The sequence below is a fragment of the Dasypus novemcinctus genome, chromosome 13 (genome assembly GCF_030445035.2).
Source record: "Dasypus novemcinctus isolate mDasNov1 chromosome 13, mDasNov1.1.hap2, whole genome shotgun sequence".
Classification (NCBI taxonomy): domain Eukaryota; kingdom Metazoa; phylum Chordata; class Mammalia; order Cingulata; family Dasypodidae; genus Dasypus; species Dasypus novemcinctus.
In genome coordinates, this window is record NC_080685.1 from 39,018,468 (window position 1) to 39,038,489 (window position 20,022).

Genomic DNA, 20,022 nt, shown 5'->3' on the forward strand with positions numbered 1-20,022 from the left:
ACATTGTCTCTACTTGAAAGTTTCCATGTTAAAGGATTATTTAAAAGAAAATGTTAAATAATGTACCAAATGTTAAAAAGTTAAATACAATTTTTAAAAGTTTAAATGTTATTTGTACACAACTTTTTAAAATGGAAAATCCTAGAGAACTTGCAGACAAAATATTAGAATAGAATTTGCAAGGTTTTTGGATACAAGAAAGGTTTTCAAAAAGATTGGTATTACCATATCCTAGCAATGTCTGTATAGGAAAACAAAACACAAATGTGAAAAACAAAAATATAACACTATGGAAAGAAAATTAAAAATAATGAGCTTAGGATAGGGAAGAATTTCTTAATCAAGATACAAAAAGCAGAGATCATAAGATATTGAAAAATGTGACTACTTGAAATTAAAATTTATAGGACAAAAACACCATAAACAAAGTTAAAGACAAATGTCAATCTGGGAGACGGGATTTGCAACAAATAAAACTGGCTAGTTATCTGATGACATGAGGAATAACCTTTAATTAAGAAGAATTCCTGAAATTTTTTTTGGCTCGGGGCTCTGGGCTGTGTGTATACTGTGGATTATGCAATCCCTTGTAACCACCCAGACCTGAGGCGTTTGGAGGATTCTGGGAAGCATTTCTGTTTTGTTTAGTAACCTTGGGAAAGGTATCAACTTGGTCCTAGAGGGATACATGTACCAGGGATACCAGGGATACATTCCTGGTATGGCAGAGTCCTGCGAAAATGTTTTACAAAAAAACAAGTACACACACACACACAAAGGCAAGCCGCATTCTTGAAACTATTTTATCAAGCTCAGTTCAATATTTCAGATGGAGATGGTGATGGGTCTGAATTTCTTTTAGACAAAACTGGAATCTTAAATTTTAATAATAAAAGGACTGGGAATTTAGATTATAGGAGGGTTTAGGATCGGCGCTATCAGACTTTCACTACCAATTACGATGCTTTAGAAATTCATGCTTTAAGAGATAAATTTGGGTATAGGGAATTTATTTTTTATATTAGTTTTGTTTAAAAAGTTTCAAGTAGGCTTTCTAGAAGTTTGAGTTATATAATCTTTCATACATGCTTGTGTATACATAGAAAATTTTTTGATAGTAAGTTATGCGTAAAAACTAAATAAAATTTACCCCGTTAGTCTCGAATTTGTCTCTTCTAAGCTTTCCTCACTGTAGTTAAGAAGCATATCCAGGGAACAAGCCAATTTGTTTAGAAGGGGGTTTACTGTTCATTTTTAATATTGCCACTTTTTTTTTTTAACCTAAGCGGTCTCTGGCGTACCATTTTATTTTATTTGTTTAATTTAGTTTTTCTTTAAAATAGCGGCAGAGAAAGTGCTGAAAACTCATAAAAGGGAAACCATTAACTTGGAGACCTAGTTAGATTAGTTTAGCCGCTGACGTTCCCTTTTCTGGTTTGCACAAGCCCCACGTGCAGTAGAAGTAGTTTGTCTTCATTCAGCCACCGTCTCACCAGCGTTACGGAGTATTTTGTTCGCCTGACGCTGTCGTCCCAGATATTAGTCATTGGCTTCCAGGCAGGGAGACGTGTGTTTTCGGGGAGTCGGCTGGCGTTGCCAGCACCATGGAGTCACCTTTTACTTCAGGGAGTCACCTCTCTCACAAACCGGATGAAGATTGGGGTGAGTGGGATATGAGAAGATGCCAGGTGTGGATGGCCTCGTCTCTGGGCTTCTTCCTTCCTACTTCCGCCCGCTCATGGTGACAGGTGGGGGCAAACCCAGCCCGGTAAAGAGGGCCACTCACTGCCTCCGTGCGTGATCTGGACGAGTCTAGCAGAACCGGTCAATTTCCGTCGTGGGCACAGCAAGAGTAAAATGTTGCCTAGTTAGAATTATTACCGTTTTTCCTTAATTGTTTTGCTTTGGGTAAGTAGCAAGTGATCACTTTGTGGAGCGAAACTTGACGTCGCTAGGAAGCATAGGTTAGGGCTGTGACCGCCCAAAAGAGTGTGAGAAGTTAGTGTTGCTTGCTGTGGGGTGTCGTACGAATGTGTGTGGGACGTGAGAGAGTACGTGAATTTATACAGAAAATTATATTGTTAAAGGTTATTTCAATCCTTGGGTAGTTTTTCTACATTTGCTGGGGAAGAAAATTCACCTCGCAGTTTCCCCTTTTGGTCTAGGCTAGTGTCCATCTTGTCAGCACTTGATCTTGGGTCCCTGATTACCTACACCTAACACTTAAAACTAATATCCTTTTTAGATATGGCACTTGCTTTTCTTGTTATGGATTTTTTGGGTTGGTTGGTTGATTTTGATGGCCGGGAGTGGTGGGATGAGGTGTGGAAATTGTGCAGAAGCTTTGCCACCTCTATTTAGAGTAATCTCTTACTTTCCTCTTGATTTTAAGGCACAATAGTAGTATGTACTTGGGCTCCAGTGTAGATTTGGGATTTTGTAGATTCCTGAACACTACTTGAAGTGAGCCAATGTCATTCACCAATTTTGGAATTTGAGAGCCCAGCCTAATTTTCATCTTAACCCCTTGGAACAACATTTTCAGCGGTGAGAGTGGAATTTCAACCCCATTTATTGAACTGAAGTCATCATTTGGTTTTCCAAGGGAAGAACTTTCATAAAATTATATTGTTAAAGGTTTATTTCAATCCTTGGGTAGTTTTTCTACATTTGCTGGAAAAAAATTTGTCTCTAATGCCAGTGCATTTTCCTAAGACAAATATAGTAGTAATAGTAATACTTAACCATTTTACAGCAGTTTATTTGTGCCAGGCACAATGCTAAACTCTTACGTACATTATCTTATTTAATCCTCACAATAGTCCAATGAGATAGGTACTATTATTTTACAAATCAGGAAACTGAGGCAGAGAGAGGATGAGTGCTTAAAGTTTCATAGTTAGTGACAGAGGCAGGTTTAGAACCAAGTTGTCTACCTCCAAAGCCTCTGCTCCTAGTCACTATTCTATGATGCTTTCCTAAATTGTTTCTACAGATTTATTTCATCCTAGGATCCTCCCCCCAAACCAATTAGTAACATTTATTTCAGTATATCAGGTAGTTGTGAATTCTTCAGTTAAAGTATTATATTTTAATGATGTTTCTTAAACTGTAACTATGGGGTACTTTCAGATAGCATTTTTATATTTTGTCTTTTGATACAAGGCTGCATTTGCCTGACTAATCGGATCGGTTGCCTCAAGTCTTAATTACCGTAGTTTGTCTTTCACAGAGCATTCAGTTCTTTGTAGTTGGTTCACTGACTCAATTCTTACAGCTATTCTGCCCCTTCCTGATAAGTTTTCCAGCTTTCCTTTTTCAAACTTTTAGTCTTTTATTAGTTGAACACTTTACTTCTGATTCTTTAGGTGTTCAGTAAGTATGATGGAATATATAGGCACTAGAGCAAAACTATTGTCTGCTAGTGTTTCTAAGCAAAATATCAATTAGTTCTCTGGGAGTCACTGTTTTGGGTGTACAAGTACTTTACTGATTTATTTTTTTAATATTAGAAGCTAGCTAGTTAAATTTTAAAAATCTGATTATGCACTTCTTGTCACTCTAAAAACTTTATATAAAGTAATCTGTTTTGGACAGCCTATGATAGGATGTGCTTTTCTCTTTCCATTCAACTTAGGTAAATAAATTTTAATCATTTAGATCAGGGGTTGGCAAACTTTTTCAGTAAAGGCCCAAATAGTAAATATTTTAAGCTTTGCAGGTCATGTGATGTTTGTCACAACTATTTACAAATGTAAGTGAATGAGCATGGCTGTGCTCCAATATAACTTTATTTAGGGACACTGAAATTTGAAATTTATAACATTTTCATGTGGGTTTTTTTTTTTTCCAACCATTAAAAATGCAAAAACTGTTCTTAGCTCCTGGTCTGTACAAAAACAGGCAACAGGCTGTTTAGAGAAATGAAAGGCTTAAAATGAATTTAATGAATAGAAAAGACTAAACTGCATATTATCTGGATGATCACTTTGAAACATTTTTAACAAAAAGATGGACCTTGATGAGGTATTTTAAAGCTAGTGGGAACTATTCTGTGAATGTTTCTATAGATTTTTCACATTCTTCTCTCTTCCCTGGTCCTCCCCACCCCCATTCCTGCTTGCTTTTATGCAAAGGCCACTTCTTTGCCATATATAAAGTATGTATATACCAATACCAGAAGCTTCTGTCTACCACTATGGTTTCTTTTTTGTTTTTTTTTAATATGTTTTATTTTGTTTTTAAAGGCACATAGATTACACAAAATATTACACACAAAAATATAAGGGATTCCCATGTGCCTCACTCCCCACACCTCCCACCCTTCCCCACATTAAAAACTTCTTTTGTTAGTATGGTACATTCATTGCAAATGATTAACACGTTTGGAGCATTGCCACTAAGAATGGATTATAATTTACATTGAGGTTTACACTCTCTCCCCTTCAATTCTATAGGTTGTGGCAGGATATATAATGGCCTGTAACTGTCATTACAATATCATTCAGGACAATTCCAAGTCCCCAAAATGACCCCATATTACACCTCTTTTTTTCCTCTCCCTGCCTTCAGTACCTCCAGTGGCCATTTTCCACATCAATGATATACGTTCTTCCTTTGCTAGAATCACAATAAGTCTATAGTAGAATACAGTAAGTCTACTCTAGTCGATATTTTATTCCCCAATCCTAAGGATTCTGGGATGGTGTTGCCCATTCCACCTCTGATTGAGAGGAAGCCTTGATCCCACATGACTGATAGATGGAACTCTCTTGCTTGCAGTTAGAGACTCTCTCGGTTCCTTGGTATGGTGGCTGTCCATCCTCAACTCCTTGTGAGTTATCCTGGGTGAGTCCAATGAACTGGAGAGGTGTTGCAGCTCCATTGAGGCCCAGGGCCCAGCTAGCATATGGACAGCCCAAAGATTCAAGTCTCTTGGTCATAAACCTACCAACTCCAGCACCAACTATAGGTTAAAATAGAAGGGACAGAAGGAGGTGTGTGTAGAGAAGTCACAACCGAGTCCAACTCTGTCACACTCGGGAATACAGATTCCAAAGAAGGGCACGTTGGCAAGGCATGTAATTTCTTTGAAACCTTCAGTCTCTTCTGTGAAAGGTCCTTTCACCTTCTTGCTCTAACCAAAACCTCTCTCTCCGTGATGACAGTGCTTTCTCTAAAGTTCTGGTGAGTGGTGGCTATTTTCATTCCAAATCTTTTTACCATAGGGCCTCTGAAGATGAAGTAGGTGTCTTCCTTGTTCTTCACGGCTTTCAGATCATTCTCCTTTCCACTTATTCCCAAAAAACTCATTGCCAGAATATGCCAAATTCTTTCACATCCCTGTGGCCAGTTCCTCACTTTTTGAAAAAATTAGCTTCTAGCTTATTGTCACTTTCTCCAAGCTGCTGCTTTCATAATTCTTGGGTGATTTCAGTATCCTCAGAAAGGATCCTTCCAATACCCATATCTCTCGTTTCCTAGGTCCCCTCTCTACCAGGGATCTTGCCTTCCTCCCTGTCACAGCCATTTACTCTCCTAATCATACCCCTAAGTCTTGCCATTACCAAAACCATAACAGTTTCAAACATCTTACTCAGACTACTACCTCCTGTCTTAACAGTGCACACCCTTTAATATTCCAATTCCAACAGTTCTTCAACACTACTGATATTCCACTACCTTTTCACTATGCTTCATTTTCTTTGTGTCATCACTTCCCCTTTTGCCAGCTTAAATTCCATGGACAATCATTGTAATCATTCCCCTGCTTACCCCTCAGTATCCTTGTCCCTTTCTTGCTTTGTAGTTCTCTCTTGGATAAAGTACAACCCTGGTTAAAACCAACTCTGCCTACTCTATACTTGCATGTTTTTTGTTTATTGTGGCTGGAAAGAAAATACTCAACTATATCGACTGGTTTCAGTTTAAATTCATGATCCTAACCTGAAATAGGGCTTTAAGTGTTCCCTGGCCAATTGTGTTTTCCTAGTCCTCATAGTCAGTCACTTAGATGATTGTTTTATAGATGATTTCTTCAAGTCTGACACCTCCTCCCTCATTCTTCCAACCATAAGAGAACCTTTACAAGCCCTCACTACCTCTATCTACAGACCTGCCTTCATGTTTGCTGTCTCTTATGTTGCTGTAAATGAATGGCTTGTTGCTTCTAACTAGAGCCAATATCTTCTGCAAGGAAATGCCCATTCCTACTGACTCCAGTTTCTCTCTTCATTGTCTCTCAAACTCACTCCAGTCAGGCTTTTGTTTGACCATTTTCCACTGGAACTTCTCCTTCTAAGGTCACCATTGACATTGGACTTCCATTTTACTCAATCTGGAGGCCAGTTCTTATCTTACTAAGCTTATAAGCAACAAATGATCTGCTCTGGGGAATGGGTAGACAGGAAAGTTTGCTGAGCAGATTAAAAGCAATAATTATCATATTACCACTATTAAGAGAAATCCAGATATTAGTCTGGATTGGTGAAAAGAATATAGGACAGGAAGTGGACTTGGCCCAGTGGTTAGAGCGTCTGTCTACCACATGGGAGGTCTGCAGTTCAAACCCTAGGCCTCCTTGACCTGTGTGGAGCTGGCCCATGCGCAGTGCTGATGTGCACAAGGAGTGCCCTGCCATGCAGGGGTGTCCCTGCATAGGGGAGCCCCACGCGCAAGGAGTGCGCCCCACAAGGAGAGCCGCCCAGCGCAAAAGAAAGTTCAGCCTGCCGGGGAATGGCGCCGCACACATGGAGAGCTGACACAACAAGATGACGCAACAAAAAGAAACACAGATTCCTGTGCCGCTGACAACAAGAGAAGCGGACAAAGAAGAACAGGCAGCAAATAGACACAAAGAACAGACAACTGGGGCGGGAGGCAGGAAGGGGAAATAAATAAATAAATAAAAAAAGAATATAGGGCAAAGCTGTAGGGTTTAGAGGTACTTTAGAGATACCTGGTATCACCAGTTTCTTATGCATTTTTATGGAATATTATATAAATATACAAATGTATTTATTAACCTTCCTTTAGTTTTTTTAAGTGCTTAAAACTACAGAAAAGTTGAAAGATCAGTACAGTGATAACCTATATTTCCCTCATCTGGATTTACCAATTGTTAACATCTGAGACACTTACTTTGTCTCTCAGTATTACCCACGCCGTCTCCTTCACCAAATGAAAGTAGGCTGCAGATATTATGACACTTCACTCTTTTTTTTTTTTTTAAAGATTTATTTATTTCTCTCCCCTTCCCCCCTGCCCCAGTTGTCTGCTGTCTGTGTCTATTTGCTACGTCTTCTTTGTCTGCTTCTGTTGTTGTCAGCGGCACGGGAATCTGTGTTTCTTTTTGTTGTGTCATCTTGTTGTGTCAGCTCTCCGTGTGTGCGGCACCATTCCTGGGCAGGCTGCACTTTCTTTCGCGCTGGGTGGCTCTCCTTACGGGGCTCACTCCTTGAGCGTGGGGCTCCCCTATGCGGGGGACACCCCTGCGTGGCAGGGCACTCCTTGTGCGCATGGGCTAGCTCCACATGAGTCAAGGAGGCCTGGGGTTTGAACTGTGGACCTCCCGTGTGGTAGACGGACACCCAAACCACTGGGCCAAGTCTGCTTCCCAACATTGCACTCCTAAATACTTCAGCAGGTATAGTATCTCCTAAGAAAAAGAAAATGCCTTTTTAAAAAAAGCATAAATTCTTACTAATACCCACAGTTTAAAACCACCACACATGGTTCTTCCTTACTTCTCCCATTATATACTTAACTCTTTCTTCTCTTGTGAAAATCCTGATCATCAGTGCATTTACTTATTTCCTCTGTCTTATAGCACACTCCCAAATAGAGCTACTACACTGATATCACCACCAGTAACAAGCCTGGAAAGTATGGTTTGAGTTCTTTATACTTTTTTTATCCTTAGAATATATCTCACTATGAGATACTGTATTTAGAAATTCCTTCAATTAATTATGTTTTCAGTGTGGTTATATTATTAATCTGATATATAACTAGTATCGCTTGTTTCTCTTTGTATTCAATTTTAGCATTTGCTTCTTAAATTCTTTTTGATTTAGTTTTGTTTTTTAATGTGTAAAACATTTACATGGCTCAATAGTCAAAACTATCTAAAAAGATACACTTAGAATTCTCACTTCCATCCCTGACTCCTCCACCCAATTTATACCCTTACCCCTTTTAATTAACTATTTATTAATTTCTGACTTATCCCTCCTGTTTTTCTTTCTGCAATAAGAAATATATTTCTCCTTCTTTCTTATACAAAATGTAGCATGCAATGTAGTGTATATATTGTTCTTTTTAGTTTTTTTTAAGATTTATTTTAGTTTTAGTTATCCCTCTGTATATATTGTTTTGCATCTTGATTTTTTTTCACTTAATATAACCTGTAAATCATTCCATATCAGTTCAGAGAGCTCTTTCTCACTCTTCTTTTTAATAGCTCCATTGAATGTCATTGTTTGCCCATGCTGTTATTTATTTAACCTTGAGGTAGTTACAGATATTTTTCTGTTGTAAAAATATATATATATTTTAAAGATTTATTTATTTATCTCCCCGCCTTGCCTTTTGCTTTCACTCTCTGCTTTCTGTGTCTGTTTGTTGCACTTTTTTTCTGTGTCTGCTTGTCTTCTCTCCTCGTTTTCTCTTTAAGAGGCCTGGGAACCAACCCTGCAACCTTCTGAGGTAGAAGAAAGGCACTTAATTGCTTGAGCCACTGCAGCTCCTGGTTTTGTTGTGTCTCTCATTGTCTTTCCTCTGTGTCTCTTTTTTTTTTTAAAGATTTATTTTTTATCTATTTCTCTCCCCTTCCCTCCCAGGTTGTCTGCTTTCTGTGTCCATTGGCTTTGTGTTCTTCTGTGTCGGCTTGTATTCTTGTCAGCGGCACTGGGGATCTGTGTCTCTTTTTGTTGTGTCACCTTGCTGCGTCAGCTTTCTGTTTGTGTGGCATCACTCCTGGGCAGGCTGCGCTTTTTTTTATTGCATGGGGCGGTTCTCCTTGCAGGGTGCACTCCTTACGTGTGGGGCTCCCCTGTGCGGGGGCACAGTACTCCTTGCATACATCAGCACTGTGCATGGACCAGCTTCACCACATGAGTCAGGAGGCCCTGGGTTTGAACCCTGGACTTCGCATGTGGTAGGCAGACGCCCTATCCATTGAGCTAAATCCACTTCCCCTCTGTGTCTCTTTTTCGTTGCCTCACCTTGTTGCATCAGTTTTCTGTGCAGGTCAGCTCTCCTTTATCAGGAGGCTCCAGGAGCTGAATCTGGGACCTCCCATATAGTAGACGGGAGTCCAATTGCTTGAACCACACCTGCTTCCCCTGTTGTAAGAATATTGCAGTGAATAGTTTTGTCCAAATGTTGTTTCAGTTTATGCAAGTGTTTCTTTGTGGTAAATTTCTGGAAGAGGTTTTTAGCAAACTAAAACCGAAATTGGTACCAGGAAAGTGGGGTGCTGCTGCTATCCAAACACTGAAAATGTTGGAATGGTTTTATACATGGTTAAGAGGTAGATTCTGGAAGAATTATGAGCTGCTTGATAGAAAGGCCCAGATTTTTTTGAAGAGACTGTTGGTAAAAATTTGGATGCTAAAAATACTTCTGATGAGGTCTTAGACAGAAATGATGACTGTGTCATCATAAACTGGAAGGAAGGCAATCCTTACTTAAAAGTGGCAGAGAACTTGGCAAAATTGACTCCTGATGTAAGAAAGAAGGCAGAATTTGAAAGTGATGGGCTTGGATATTTAGCTGAGGAGATGTCCAGGCTAAATGTAGAAAGTACAGCCTGGCTTCTCCTTGCAGCTTATAGCAAAATGAAACAGGAAAGGGATAAGCTGAGAATTGAATTCCTGGAACAAAGAAACCAAAAATTGATGATTTGGGAAGTTCTGAGCTTCTGGAATATGAGTCCCCAGAGAATATGACACTATGTGAGGACTTAATTGAAATGGAACCAGCCAGTCACTTCCCTGTAAGTCAGGATTGGAAATATAGGTATCCAGAAAAGATTTGTGGAAAGTCTTATTGTCTGATAGTTGGGACCCTTGTGAACTGCATGCAAAACCAACTAGCTCTTTGTGAGATCTGTATGAATAAAATCTCTGTCAGCCTGAACTAAAAGGGAGAGATTGAAGGAGAAACCAGTTCAAGGGCAAAACTGGAAACTGAGGTTCATGCCAAGAGAGGGACCTCACCCATGTGTGTGGAAAGGGTGAGTTTTTCCAGGCCTTTGAAGAGGGTGGGCCTTCTGCCCTGTTGTTCAGGGAGAGGACTGCTGCCCCAGCCTTTAGAGAGGGTAGAGCACATTCACCAGGGGTTGGGGCAAATTAGGTTGCCACCCCACTGTTCTGAGGGGGTTGACACATGCCCTGGAGATTGGGGAGAGTCTAGCTATCACCCCAGTATTCTTGGATGGTGAGGCCTAGAGTTCGGCCTCAGTCTAAATGCTTGATGAGGGTGAAAATGAGAAGATGACCACCAGGCAAGCTCTTGGAAGGGGTGGGACTCCCACTCCTTGAGGCCCCAAGGAAGAAGAAACCATTGTTTTAAAGATGACTCTCAGATTTGAAATCTAGTAGTGTATGCCCTCACCGCTGTTTTTCTTCCCATTTCTCCTTATGGTATTGGTAATATTTATTCTATGAATATCTCTTGTTTGTATCCTTTGTATGTTAGAAGCAGATAACTTGTTTTCTAAGTTTCACAGGTCTACAGGCAGAGGGGAATTTTACTCTGAGACATACTGCTTGCTTATAAGGATTTTTTTTTTTTTTTTAAGGTATCGGGTCAAGGGATTGAACCTGGACCTTGTATATGGGAAGACAGCACTCAACCACTGAGCCACATCGGCTTCTCTTATAACTGATTTTGATGAGATTTTGTTCTTAGCATTGTGACTGAAATGATTTAAGGTTTTTTGAAATATTGTGATGGAATGAATGTATGGAAATAATATGTCTTTCTGGGATCCAGAGGGTGGAACGTGAAATTTTGAACATGGGTGGATCCCAGAAAATCATGTCCTTAGGGCTAATCCATTCCTATGGGTATGGGGCCCTTTTGATTGGGTCACTGAAGTTAAGGGCATTGGATTGGATTGCAGGGCCCAGGATGGGTCTTGTCCTCTTGCCAGGAGTCTTTTATAAATGAAGGACTAACAGCAGCAGATTCACAGGAAAAAGCTGCATAGACAGAGAAACACTGACAGGATGAGAGAGAGGTCCTAGAGGCTAGGGTCAGCTGAGCACAGAGGCATGGAAAGAGATCAGGCCAGGGGAGAGACTAGCCATATGCCTGATTGTTCACAGCTGACCCTGGGGAGAAAGTAAGCCCGGAGCAGAAGGCAAAGACCTGCATAGCCACCATTATACCCTGTCATGTCCCTACTCACAGCCACAATTGGTGAGACAGCATCTTTGATGATGCCTTGATTTGGACACTTCTACAGTCTCAGAACTATCAGCTTTTAATCAAATGAATTCCTATTAAAATCAACTCATTTCTGGTATATTAGATGGATAGCCTTTAGCAAATTAAGACAATATGTCCTTGTATGTCTATGCACATATACAAACATCTGTAACTATGTTTCTGTGAATCTGTGTGTGTGTATATATATTTAAAACACAAGTTCAGTAGCTAAGAGGTGGAAGCAGTCCAATTTTCCATTAACAGATAAATGGAAAAACAAACTGTGATATATACACAAGTTGAATATTATTCAATAGTAAAAAAAATGAAATACTGATATATGCTACAATATGCATGAACCTTGAAAACATTATACTAAGTGAAATAAGCCAGAAACAAAAGGTCACATATTGTATGATTCTATTTAGATGAGGTATCTAAAATAGGTAAATTAATGGGGACAAAAAGTAGATAGAGATTACCAGGGGTTAGGGTGATGGAGAATCAGTAGTTATTGCTTAATGGGTACAGAATTCTTGTTTGGGATGATGAGAAAACTCTGGAAACAGATGGTGGTGATGGTTACATGACATTGTGAATAGTATACTTAAAAATGGTCAAATAGTAATTTTTATGTTATATGTATTTTACCACAATAAAAAACCCTATGATTTTCTCCTTAAGTATTTTGCTGTAACAATTTTTTTTCTGCATCTTTTTAAATTAAATTTTATCAAAGTGAAAAAAAAAAAGAACAACCACATGAGTTCATATTAATACTTCCAATTGCAATCTAACATCTTAAGGTTCTTTTAGTATACCCCCTTTCTATATTTATAAATCCTTTCTCAGACAGTGAGAAACTAGGCTCCATTTATTTTAAATATATGTAATCATTTCCTCAATCAACTTATTTGTTCAGTGTAATTGCCCACCACCTTGTTTCCTTGGTGGCTAGGACATGGCATCACCTCCACTGGGCAGCCCTCTCTCTTACACCATCTCATTTCCTTGGATACTAGGCACATTGCTGCAGATTACACCATGCAATACCCCATCATGTTCATTGCTCTGCCTCCTCAGTTGACATTTCTGTGTTGGTAGGTATAGGGAAGGAGAGGAATGATGAGAAAGAAGGAAAATGGGAGAGAAGGGAACAGGATGCTGGATTAGAGATACATATAAATATGTATTTTTAACAGTGAAAAGGCAACTGGCTTTTTTTCTCATAATGCAGGTGGTGGGGAGGGGCAGCATGTGAGGATTTCCTGGATGGAAGGCCTTGGGGACTGCTCCCTCACCAGCTTTCACTGAGCATGCAGGTCCCCTAGAGAGGTGCTCAGCCAGCAGTGGGCCAAGCCCAACGCTCGGGGTAGTCTCCCCCCTCAGCTGGCCCAACCTATTTCTCCCTTGGTTCTGGTCTGTCCGTGAAACTGGACTGCTCCCTCACCCTAACAGATTCATATTTTGTAAAAAAAGCTGACAGGATTTGCTGGTGGATTGGATATGGACAGTGAGGAAGAATAGTAGTAAACAGTGACTCCAAGGTTTTTGTCCAGAGCAGCAGGGAGAATGGAGTTGCCGTTAACTGAGTTGAGGGTGAAGCAGTTCGAGGTTTGGGGAGGTGATCATGAGCTCAGCTTTAGATGTGTTAAGTAGGAGACGCCTTCTAGGTATTCACGAGGAGATGTTGAGTACTCGTACTCAGTTGTGAGCGTGCATGGTAACTAGGAGATATTTAAAGCTGAGATTACAAAGGGAGTAAGAATAGACTGAAAAGTTTATGCTGAGCCCAGGGCAACGATTATTAATACATGTTAGGGAGATAAGGAGGAACCAGCAAGGTAGGATCAACCTGTAAGGTGGGAGGAAAACTTGGCAAGTGAAGTATTTTTGAAGCCAAGTGAAGAAAACAGTTCAGCTGTTATGAAAGGGTTGACTGTGTTGAAATGATGCTGATAGGTCAAATAAGTACTGTGAACTTATCATTGAATTTAGCAATGGAAGGTCATTGGTGACACTGATAACAATGTTGGATGTGTTTTGGGAGAGCTTGACTGGAAAAGATTCAAGAAAGAATGAGGAAAGAAATGAGACACAGTTGGTAAAGAGAACTCTTTTAAAGGAGTTTCAGCCTCTAAATAAGGTACATAGCAACAATCATCCTCTTAAGTGTATTTTTGGCTCTGCAGCTGAGTCTAAGGTAATCATTTCCTGAGAGTGGTATGAATAACCTGCCATTAATAATACATATAAAATTTTTTGTTTTGTACTACTTAGTTTCAGGTTGGAGAAATATATCTGTTATTGGCCAAATTAATAATAGACTGTCAGGGTAGTTCTATTCATGTGAGGTATAGAAATTACCGAGGCAGTTTCAGTGCCTTGATGATAGGTAGGGGGCACAAAGGAAAAGCTAGATTTGGAAAACTCTTCAAAGTACTTGAAGTTCTAAAAATGTTAGAGAAAATAGAAACTTGACAGATTTATAGTAATCAGCATTTTTGACCTTGTCACCTCCTTGACCCTTCTCTACAAAAAGTATTCAGTCCAGTTTATTGAAAAACATTTTCTATGTCCATATATTTTTTATTTTATAAAAAAGATTTATTTCCCCCCTCCCCTTGTTGTCTGCTCTCTGTATCCATTTGCTGTGAGTTCTTCTGTGTCTGCTTGTTTTCTCTTTAGGCAGCACCGGGAACTGATCCTGGGACCTTCCAGAGTGGGAGAGAGGTGCTCAATCTCTTGCACCACCTCAGATCCCTGGTCTGCTGCATCTCTTATTGTCTCTCCTCTGTCTCTTTTTTCGTGTGTCATCTTGCTGCACCAGCTCTCTGCACAGGTCAGCTTGCCTTGTGGCCAGTGCTCCACTCAGGCCAGCAATCCTGAGCGAACCTGGGGCCTCCCATACAGCAGACAAGAGCCCAATTGCTAGAGCCACACCCACTTCCCTATAATAAAACTTCATTAGGAAACTGGGATATGGTTATATTTTCTATAATACATTTCATGGTTTAGGTGAGTGAGTCATTTATTATTCATATAGAAAATTTGTTGTACCCTTAACTTAAGGCATGGATAGTAAGCACACAACACATGTCCTGTCATATTCCTCTCTCATCACAATTGCTGATCAACCACATTACTTTTTCCTGCTGGGCTCATGTGTAACCTCAGAATTCATTTTGTTAATATTCCAGAAAGTCACTACTAGTTAGTCCAAGATGGTGTATATATGAAACTTTTATTTTTAGTCCCTGGTAGAAAGGTTTATTTCACAAGATAAAAATTAGGTGGAAAACAATATACAAATTAGAAATAAGAATTAGTTGTTATTCACACTGTTAGAGTTTGTCAATAATAGTGATGGCTAATGAAAGACCCTAGTAGAGTTGCCATAGGATACAGTGCTGATTCTTTCATCAAATCACTGAAATGACAATTGATCTCTATTTTCTTCTTTTGTCCAAAGATTCTACCTTGTTTGCTGAACTTGGTTATATTATGGACACTGATGAGTTACAATTGGATGCAGTAAATGAAAGTTATGTAAGTATTTAGTAGCAGAGAAATAATGAATAATGTGATATTTAATCTTAGTTCTAATTATTGCCACTAGATTTTAGGACAACAGATTTAGGGTAGTAATTTAAATTTAAGCAACTGTTACTGTTACATATGAATGTTGGTTCTATTTTATAGTCAGTAAATGTAGGATTGTAGCAGTTGCATTGGTCTTGTTATGAGACAACTTTGGCCCCATGTGTGGATGACCTTGGAAAAATCACTTACCTCCCTACTTGTCTTTTACAGATACTTTACTGCTTAAGGGAAAGAGTGTTATGTTAAAGGGAGAGTTTGAGGGAGGAAGATGAGACGTGGACCTAAACAAATAGAACTTATATCTTCTTTTTTAAAAGTTATATATTCTTAGTGTAGAAAGCTCTGAAAATTAGGTATGTCCTTACTTTTTGCCTTTGGTGGTTAGGGGCCTTCGTAAAAGCTCTTATTATAGCACTTTGAGTCCTAAAAATGTCTTAAATTTTATTTATTTATTTTCAGGATTTGTACATACAAAGCTGTTTAGCCTATAAACTCTTATTTTGTCATATTCATTAATGGATGTAATGCTTTATCACTTGGAAAATAATCCAAGTAAGCAGAATGATTTTATAGACCCATCAATCATCTTGAATATGTATCATTTTTAATTTTTTAAGCTCCTGTTACCCTGAGCATAAAAATATGTGATGCTTGCTTAGTGATTTTCAGATATTCCGCAAAGAATGATTTAGCAGTTCTTTGGCTAAGTTCTTTCAGTAAAAGAAGAGAGGAGAATGAAACACCATGAAATTTTCTTTTTAAATCAGTGCTTGAAATTTTAATGGTTTTGTTTAGTTGTAAGATGCTTTAGAATGTGATCTGTTGATTAAATTGGCTTAATATTGGCTGGTTGCCTAATAAGCTGATAGTCCTTCATCCCAATAGAACCTTAAATCTTTAAGAGATAGTGTGGTAAATTTGAAAGATTCAGGGAAATACAGTTTTAATTTGATAACTACAATTTTGTTATCATACACAAGCCACTCAATTTTCAGTTCCTTGGTTTTTCTGTTATAAAATAAAGGGATTGGATTAGATGTTCTCTGAGGGTCCTTTTTTTTCCTTTAAAATTATTTCATTATTTTTTCACATAGTAGTAGGATTTCCCATGATAAGTTATTGAAGAGGCAGAGTATGTAAGTGCCAATATGTTTCACTTTACATAAAATGGACCTGTTAAATTTCCAATGGATGAAATTTTTATGCTGTAAAATTATGACTTTTTTGACTGACAATTGAGTCAGAAGACTTCTTTTTTTTTTTTTGATTTTTTTTTCTTTATGTATTTTTTTATTGTTGCATTAAAAAAATATAAGGTCCCCATATAACCCCCACCCCCTCACCCCACTCCTCCCCCCGTAACAACAACCTCCTCAATCATCATGAGACATTCATTGCACTTGGTGAATACATCTCTGAGCACCGCTGCACCTCATGGTCAGTGGTCTACACCATAGCCCACACTCTCCCCCAGTCCACCCAGTGGGCCATGGGAGGACATACAATGTCCGGTAACTGTCCCTGCAGCACCACCCAGGACAACTCCAACCCCCGAAAATGCCCCCACATCACAACTCTTCCTCCTACTCCCTACCTCCAGCAGCCACCATGGCCACTTTCTCCACACCAATGCCACATTTTCTTTGATTACTAATCATAATAGTTCATGAATAGAGTATCAATAAGTCCACTTTAATCCATATTCTATTCCTCCATCCTGTGGATCTTAGAATGGTTGTGTCCTCTCCACATCTATATCAAGAGGGAGCTTAGATTTCGCATGGATGCTGGATGCAGTTCTCCTGCTTTCAGTTGTAGGCACTCTTGGCTCCCTGGTGTGGTGGTTGACCTTCTTCACCTCCATGTTAGCTGAGTGGGGTAAGTCCAAATAAACCAGAGGGTAGGAGTTGCAAGTCTGTTGAGACTCAGGGCCTGGCTATCACATGGACAGTCCAGAGATTCAGGTCCCCCAAGTATACCGTAAACCCCAGTGCCAACTACAGATCCAGTAAAAGTAACAGGAGAGCTCCATCACACCGAAACACAAACTCCAAAGTAGGGCCAACTGAACTCCATCTGCCATGACCATAGAACCTGTGGGTCTCTGTAGCCCTCAGAAGAACCAATACCTGGGGTTGTATCTACTTTATCTGTCTCTGGGACTCTGCTGAGGTGTGCATAAGGGCAACCCCTCTGATAACCTCCCGGCTCTTTTTGGAGACTCATAGCCATATGAACTCATTTGTACTTTCCATTTCCCCCTTTTATTCAGGTCAAAAAGCATTCTTAACTCCTGGTGTTATATGTAGACTGAGATATTCTGCTGGTCCGAGTTGATCCTTTTATTCAAGGTCATTTTCTAGTTACATCATCAGCTGGTACTTGGTAGTAATCCCTCGGTGCCAGGGAGGCTCATCCCCGGGAGTCATGTCCCACGCTGCAGGGAAGGCAACACATTTACATGCTGAGTTTGGCTTCAGAAGACTTCTTGAAGTAGGCCATGTCTACATGTTAAAAAGTATAGCTAACACTCAGGCAAGCATTGCTGCTAAATTTACTCAGACTAAGAAAGCTTAAAGATTTTTTGGTTGCTGGAAGCATTTTCTGATGTGTAGATTCAAATAAGAGAAAAAAGTTAAGGAGATTGATTTAAATAGTTTTTTATTTCATGCAAAGTTCCATATTTCTTTTTTATAAAACTTCCACCAATTTTTATTCAGTTTGGGGCAATACTATAAGAAAATATGTATTTTTTCCCTCTAGACTCTTATGTGATACTAAAAATAAACCACACTAAATGTACTAAAAAAACCATCTAATAGATATTTTAAAGTGATAATACTGTTTTCGAGATTATCAACAAGTGATTAATAATTAATAAGTAGTCTTTGCTGTTTGCCTGAGACTAACTTTTCTATTGTTGCTGTTTTATTATCTGTCACATTGTTGATACTGATTCTCTTTTGACTTAATTGCATTGTTTACAAATTAAATTTACTTCTGTTCTTGTCTCTGTAACCTCAGAGACTTTAAAGATGGTACTATTAATATTTGATACCATCTTGATCTCAGACTCACATGAAGGCTCTGAAATCATGTTGCAGTTCATTATATATGTACATAGTATAAGGTGGTCATGAAGAGGATCCAAAATAAGCTTACCTTTAGAAGAAAAAAAATATTGCTTAAATGAGAAGGAGCTCATGGAGCCCCTCAAAGAAGTTTGTTGATGTCTGTTTGAGAAACTTAGTTTCATCTTCTATGATTAAAAAAAAATATTAATAAAAGTACTGTTTATTTTGGAAATTGAAAGAGTATAGAAGAATAGAAAAAAGAAGAAAATTACCCATATTCTTATAGCTTTCTTCCTTTCCCCATAACAATTTTTAATATTTTAGTATATTTGAAGGTTCAGTTAAAGTTTCTTTATGATTCCTGCATGTCTTTTGGACGCATTTATAGTCTTTCCATTGTATATACAGATGATGCTATCAATAGGCATTTGTTTTGACTTGCTTTCCTTAGTGGTGGTAGGAAAACTTATTTTGCTGGATCACTGTTATGAAGGAAGACACATGTTTTGTGACTCTTGTTGCCACAGAAGAGAATGAAAGCAATTAAATCTTTTAGGTATTGAATACTTTACTTCTTTCCTAATTGTTACTGCTGTGATCCAAATAACTGAACTGGTTTATCTTTAGGCTATCCAAGATGCATTCTCAAGATGAACTGGTTACACTAAAAATTAATTTTACTAGGTTGGGACATAACAATTATTTTATTTATGGTAAGTTATATTTGATTCCAGTATATATGTATTTTATTCTAATGTTCTTTTGCTGATTTGAAACCTACAGGAAACCAATTTTGATAATCTTGATTTTGATTTGGATTTGATGCCTTGGGACTCAGACATTTGGAACACCAACAGCCAATTCTGTACAGGTAAAATGGTACAGAAGCATTTTATTTTGTAGTTTAGTAATACTCAAAATTAGGAGGGGTTTTATTAGGTTACTTTGGTAGGTTAAAAGATTCTGGAGACTAGGTATCCATACTCTTCTGGTGGCAATGTATAATTAAATTTCTTGCCAAAATGGATATAAAGAATCATAGTTATGTTTCAGTTGCATAATGACTGACTAAAGAATTCATATCAGAAATAGAAATATTGATTTTAAATTATAAATACTATCTTAATAAGAGATTTACCTACATGAAAATCAGATAGGGGTTTGGGAATCAGAGGGAAGAGGCTTTGAATTATCAGAACCTAGGAGCTAGTGGTCCCATGTGTTTGATCCACAGACTACTGAGGAGGAGGCAGTACCTGCCTGCTATTAGTATCTTTAAGGGGGCCTGATGAGGTAGGGTTTAGATGTGCTGAAAGAAACTGGAACTTGGGGCAAACTGCTGCTGCTGGTGTGAAGCCGAGAGGAGGATGAAGAAAGCCCCTCTCTCTTTCTCCTAACTTGTAGCATCCTTCTGGTATCTCCTATTGACAGAACCTAAAGGAAGCTAGCTGGAAAGTGTATTAATAATTTGCACCATAGATTATAGGAGGTGAATTTGTAGTTGAGAGACAATAGATAAATGCTAGCTCATTCCCCCATCTAAATTGCAGTCCTCCCTACACTGAACTTCATATTCCCCTTCCTTTTATATATTTATTTATCTTGCTTGTTGCCTGTTTTTCCCTGTAAAATATAGGCTACAGGTCAGTGGTCTGTAACTATTTTTGTGTAACCAACTACTCTAAAATTTAGTGGCTTAAGTATAACAATCATATTCATGTGTTTGTGGAAACTGTGGGTCAGGAATTAGGACATGCAGCAGAGATGTTTTGTCTCTCACTACAATGTCCACATTTCAACCAGGAAGGTTTCTTGAAGGCTGGAGGTGACATGATGTTTAAGGGCTAGAATCATCTTGAGATTTCGTCATCGACATGTCTGAAGCCTGGCTTGGATGATCTGAAGACTT

General features: G+C 38.7%; 1 protein-coding gene across 6 annotated transcripts in view; it reads left to right on the forward strand.

Annotated features, from left to right (window-relative positions):
* Positions 1-1,427: 1,427 nt before the first annotated feature.
* Positions 1,428-20,022, forward strand: part of ATF6 (activating transcription factor 6) — a 276,008-nt gene continuing 257,413 nt past the window's right edge. The window contains exons 1-3 of one of the 6 annotated variants that reach the window (XM_058310014.2): positions 1,428-1,662; positions 14,909-14,985; positions 18,897-18,984. In XM_058310014.2, the coding sequence (XP_058165997.1) occupies positions 1,605-1,662; positions 14,909-14,985; positions 18,897-18,984 (223 nt within the window). In that variant the 5' untranslated portion in view covers positions 1,428-1,604. Of the gene's footprint in view, positions 1,909-14,908; positions 14,986-18,896; positions 18,985-20,022 lie in introns of all 6 variants that reach the window. The other 5 variants (XM_071207538.1, XR_011645463.1, XM_058310015.2 and 2 more) reach the window with 5 other exon arrangements.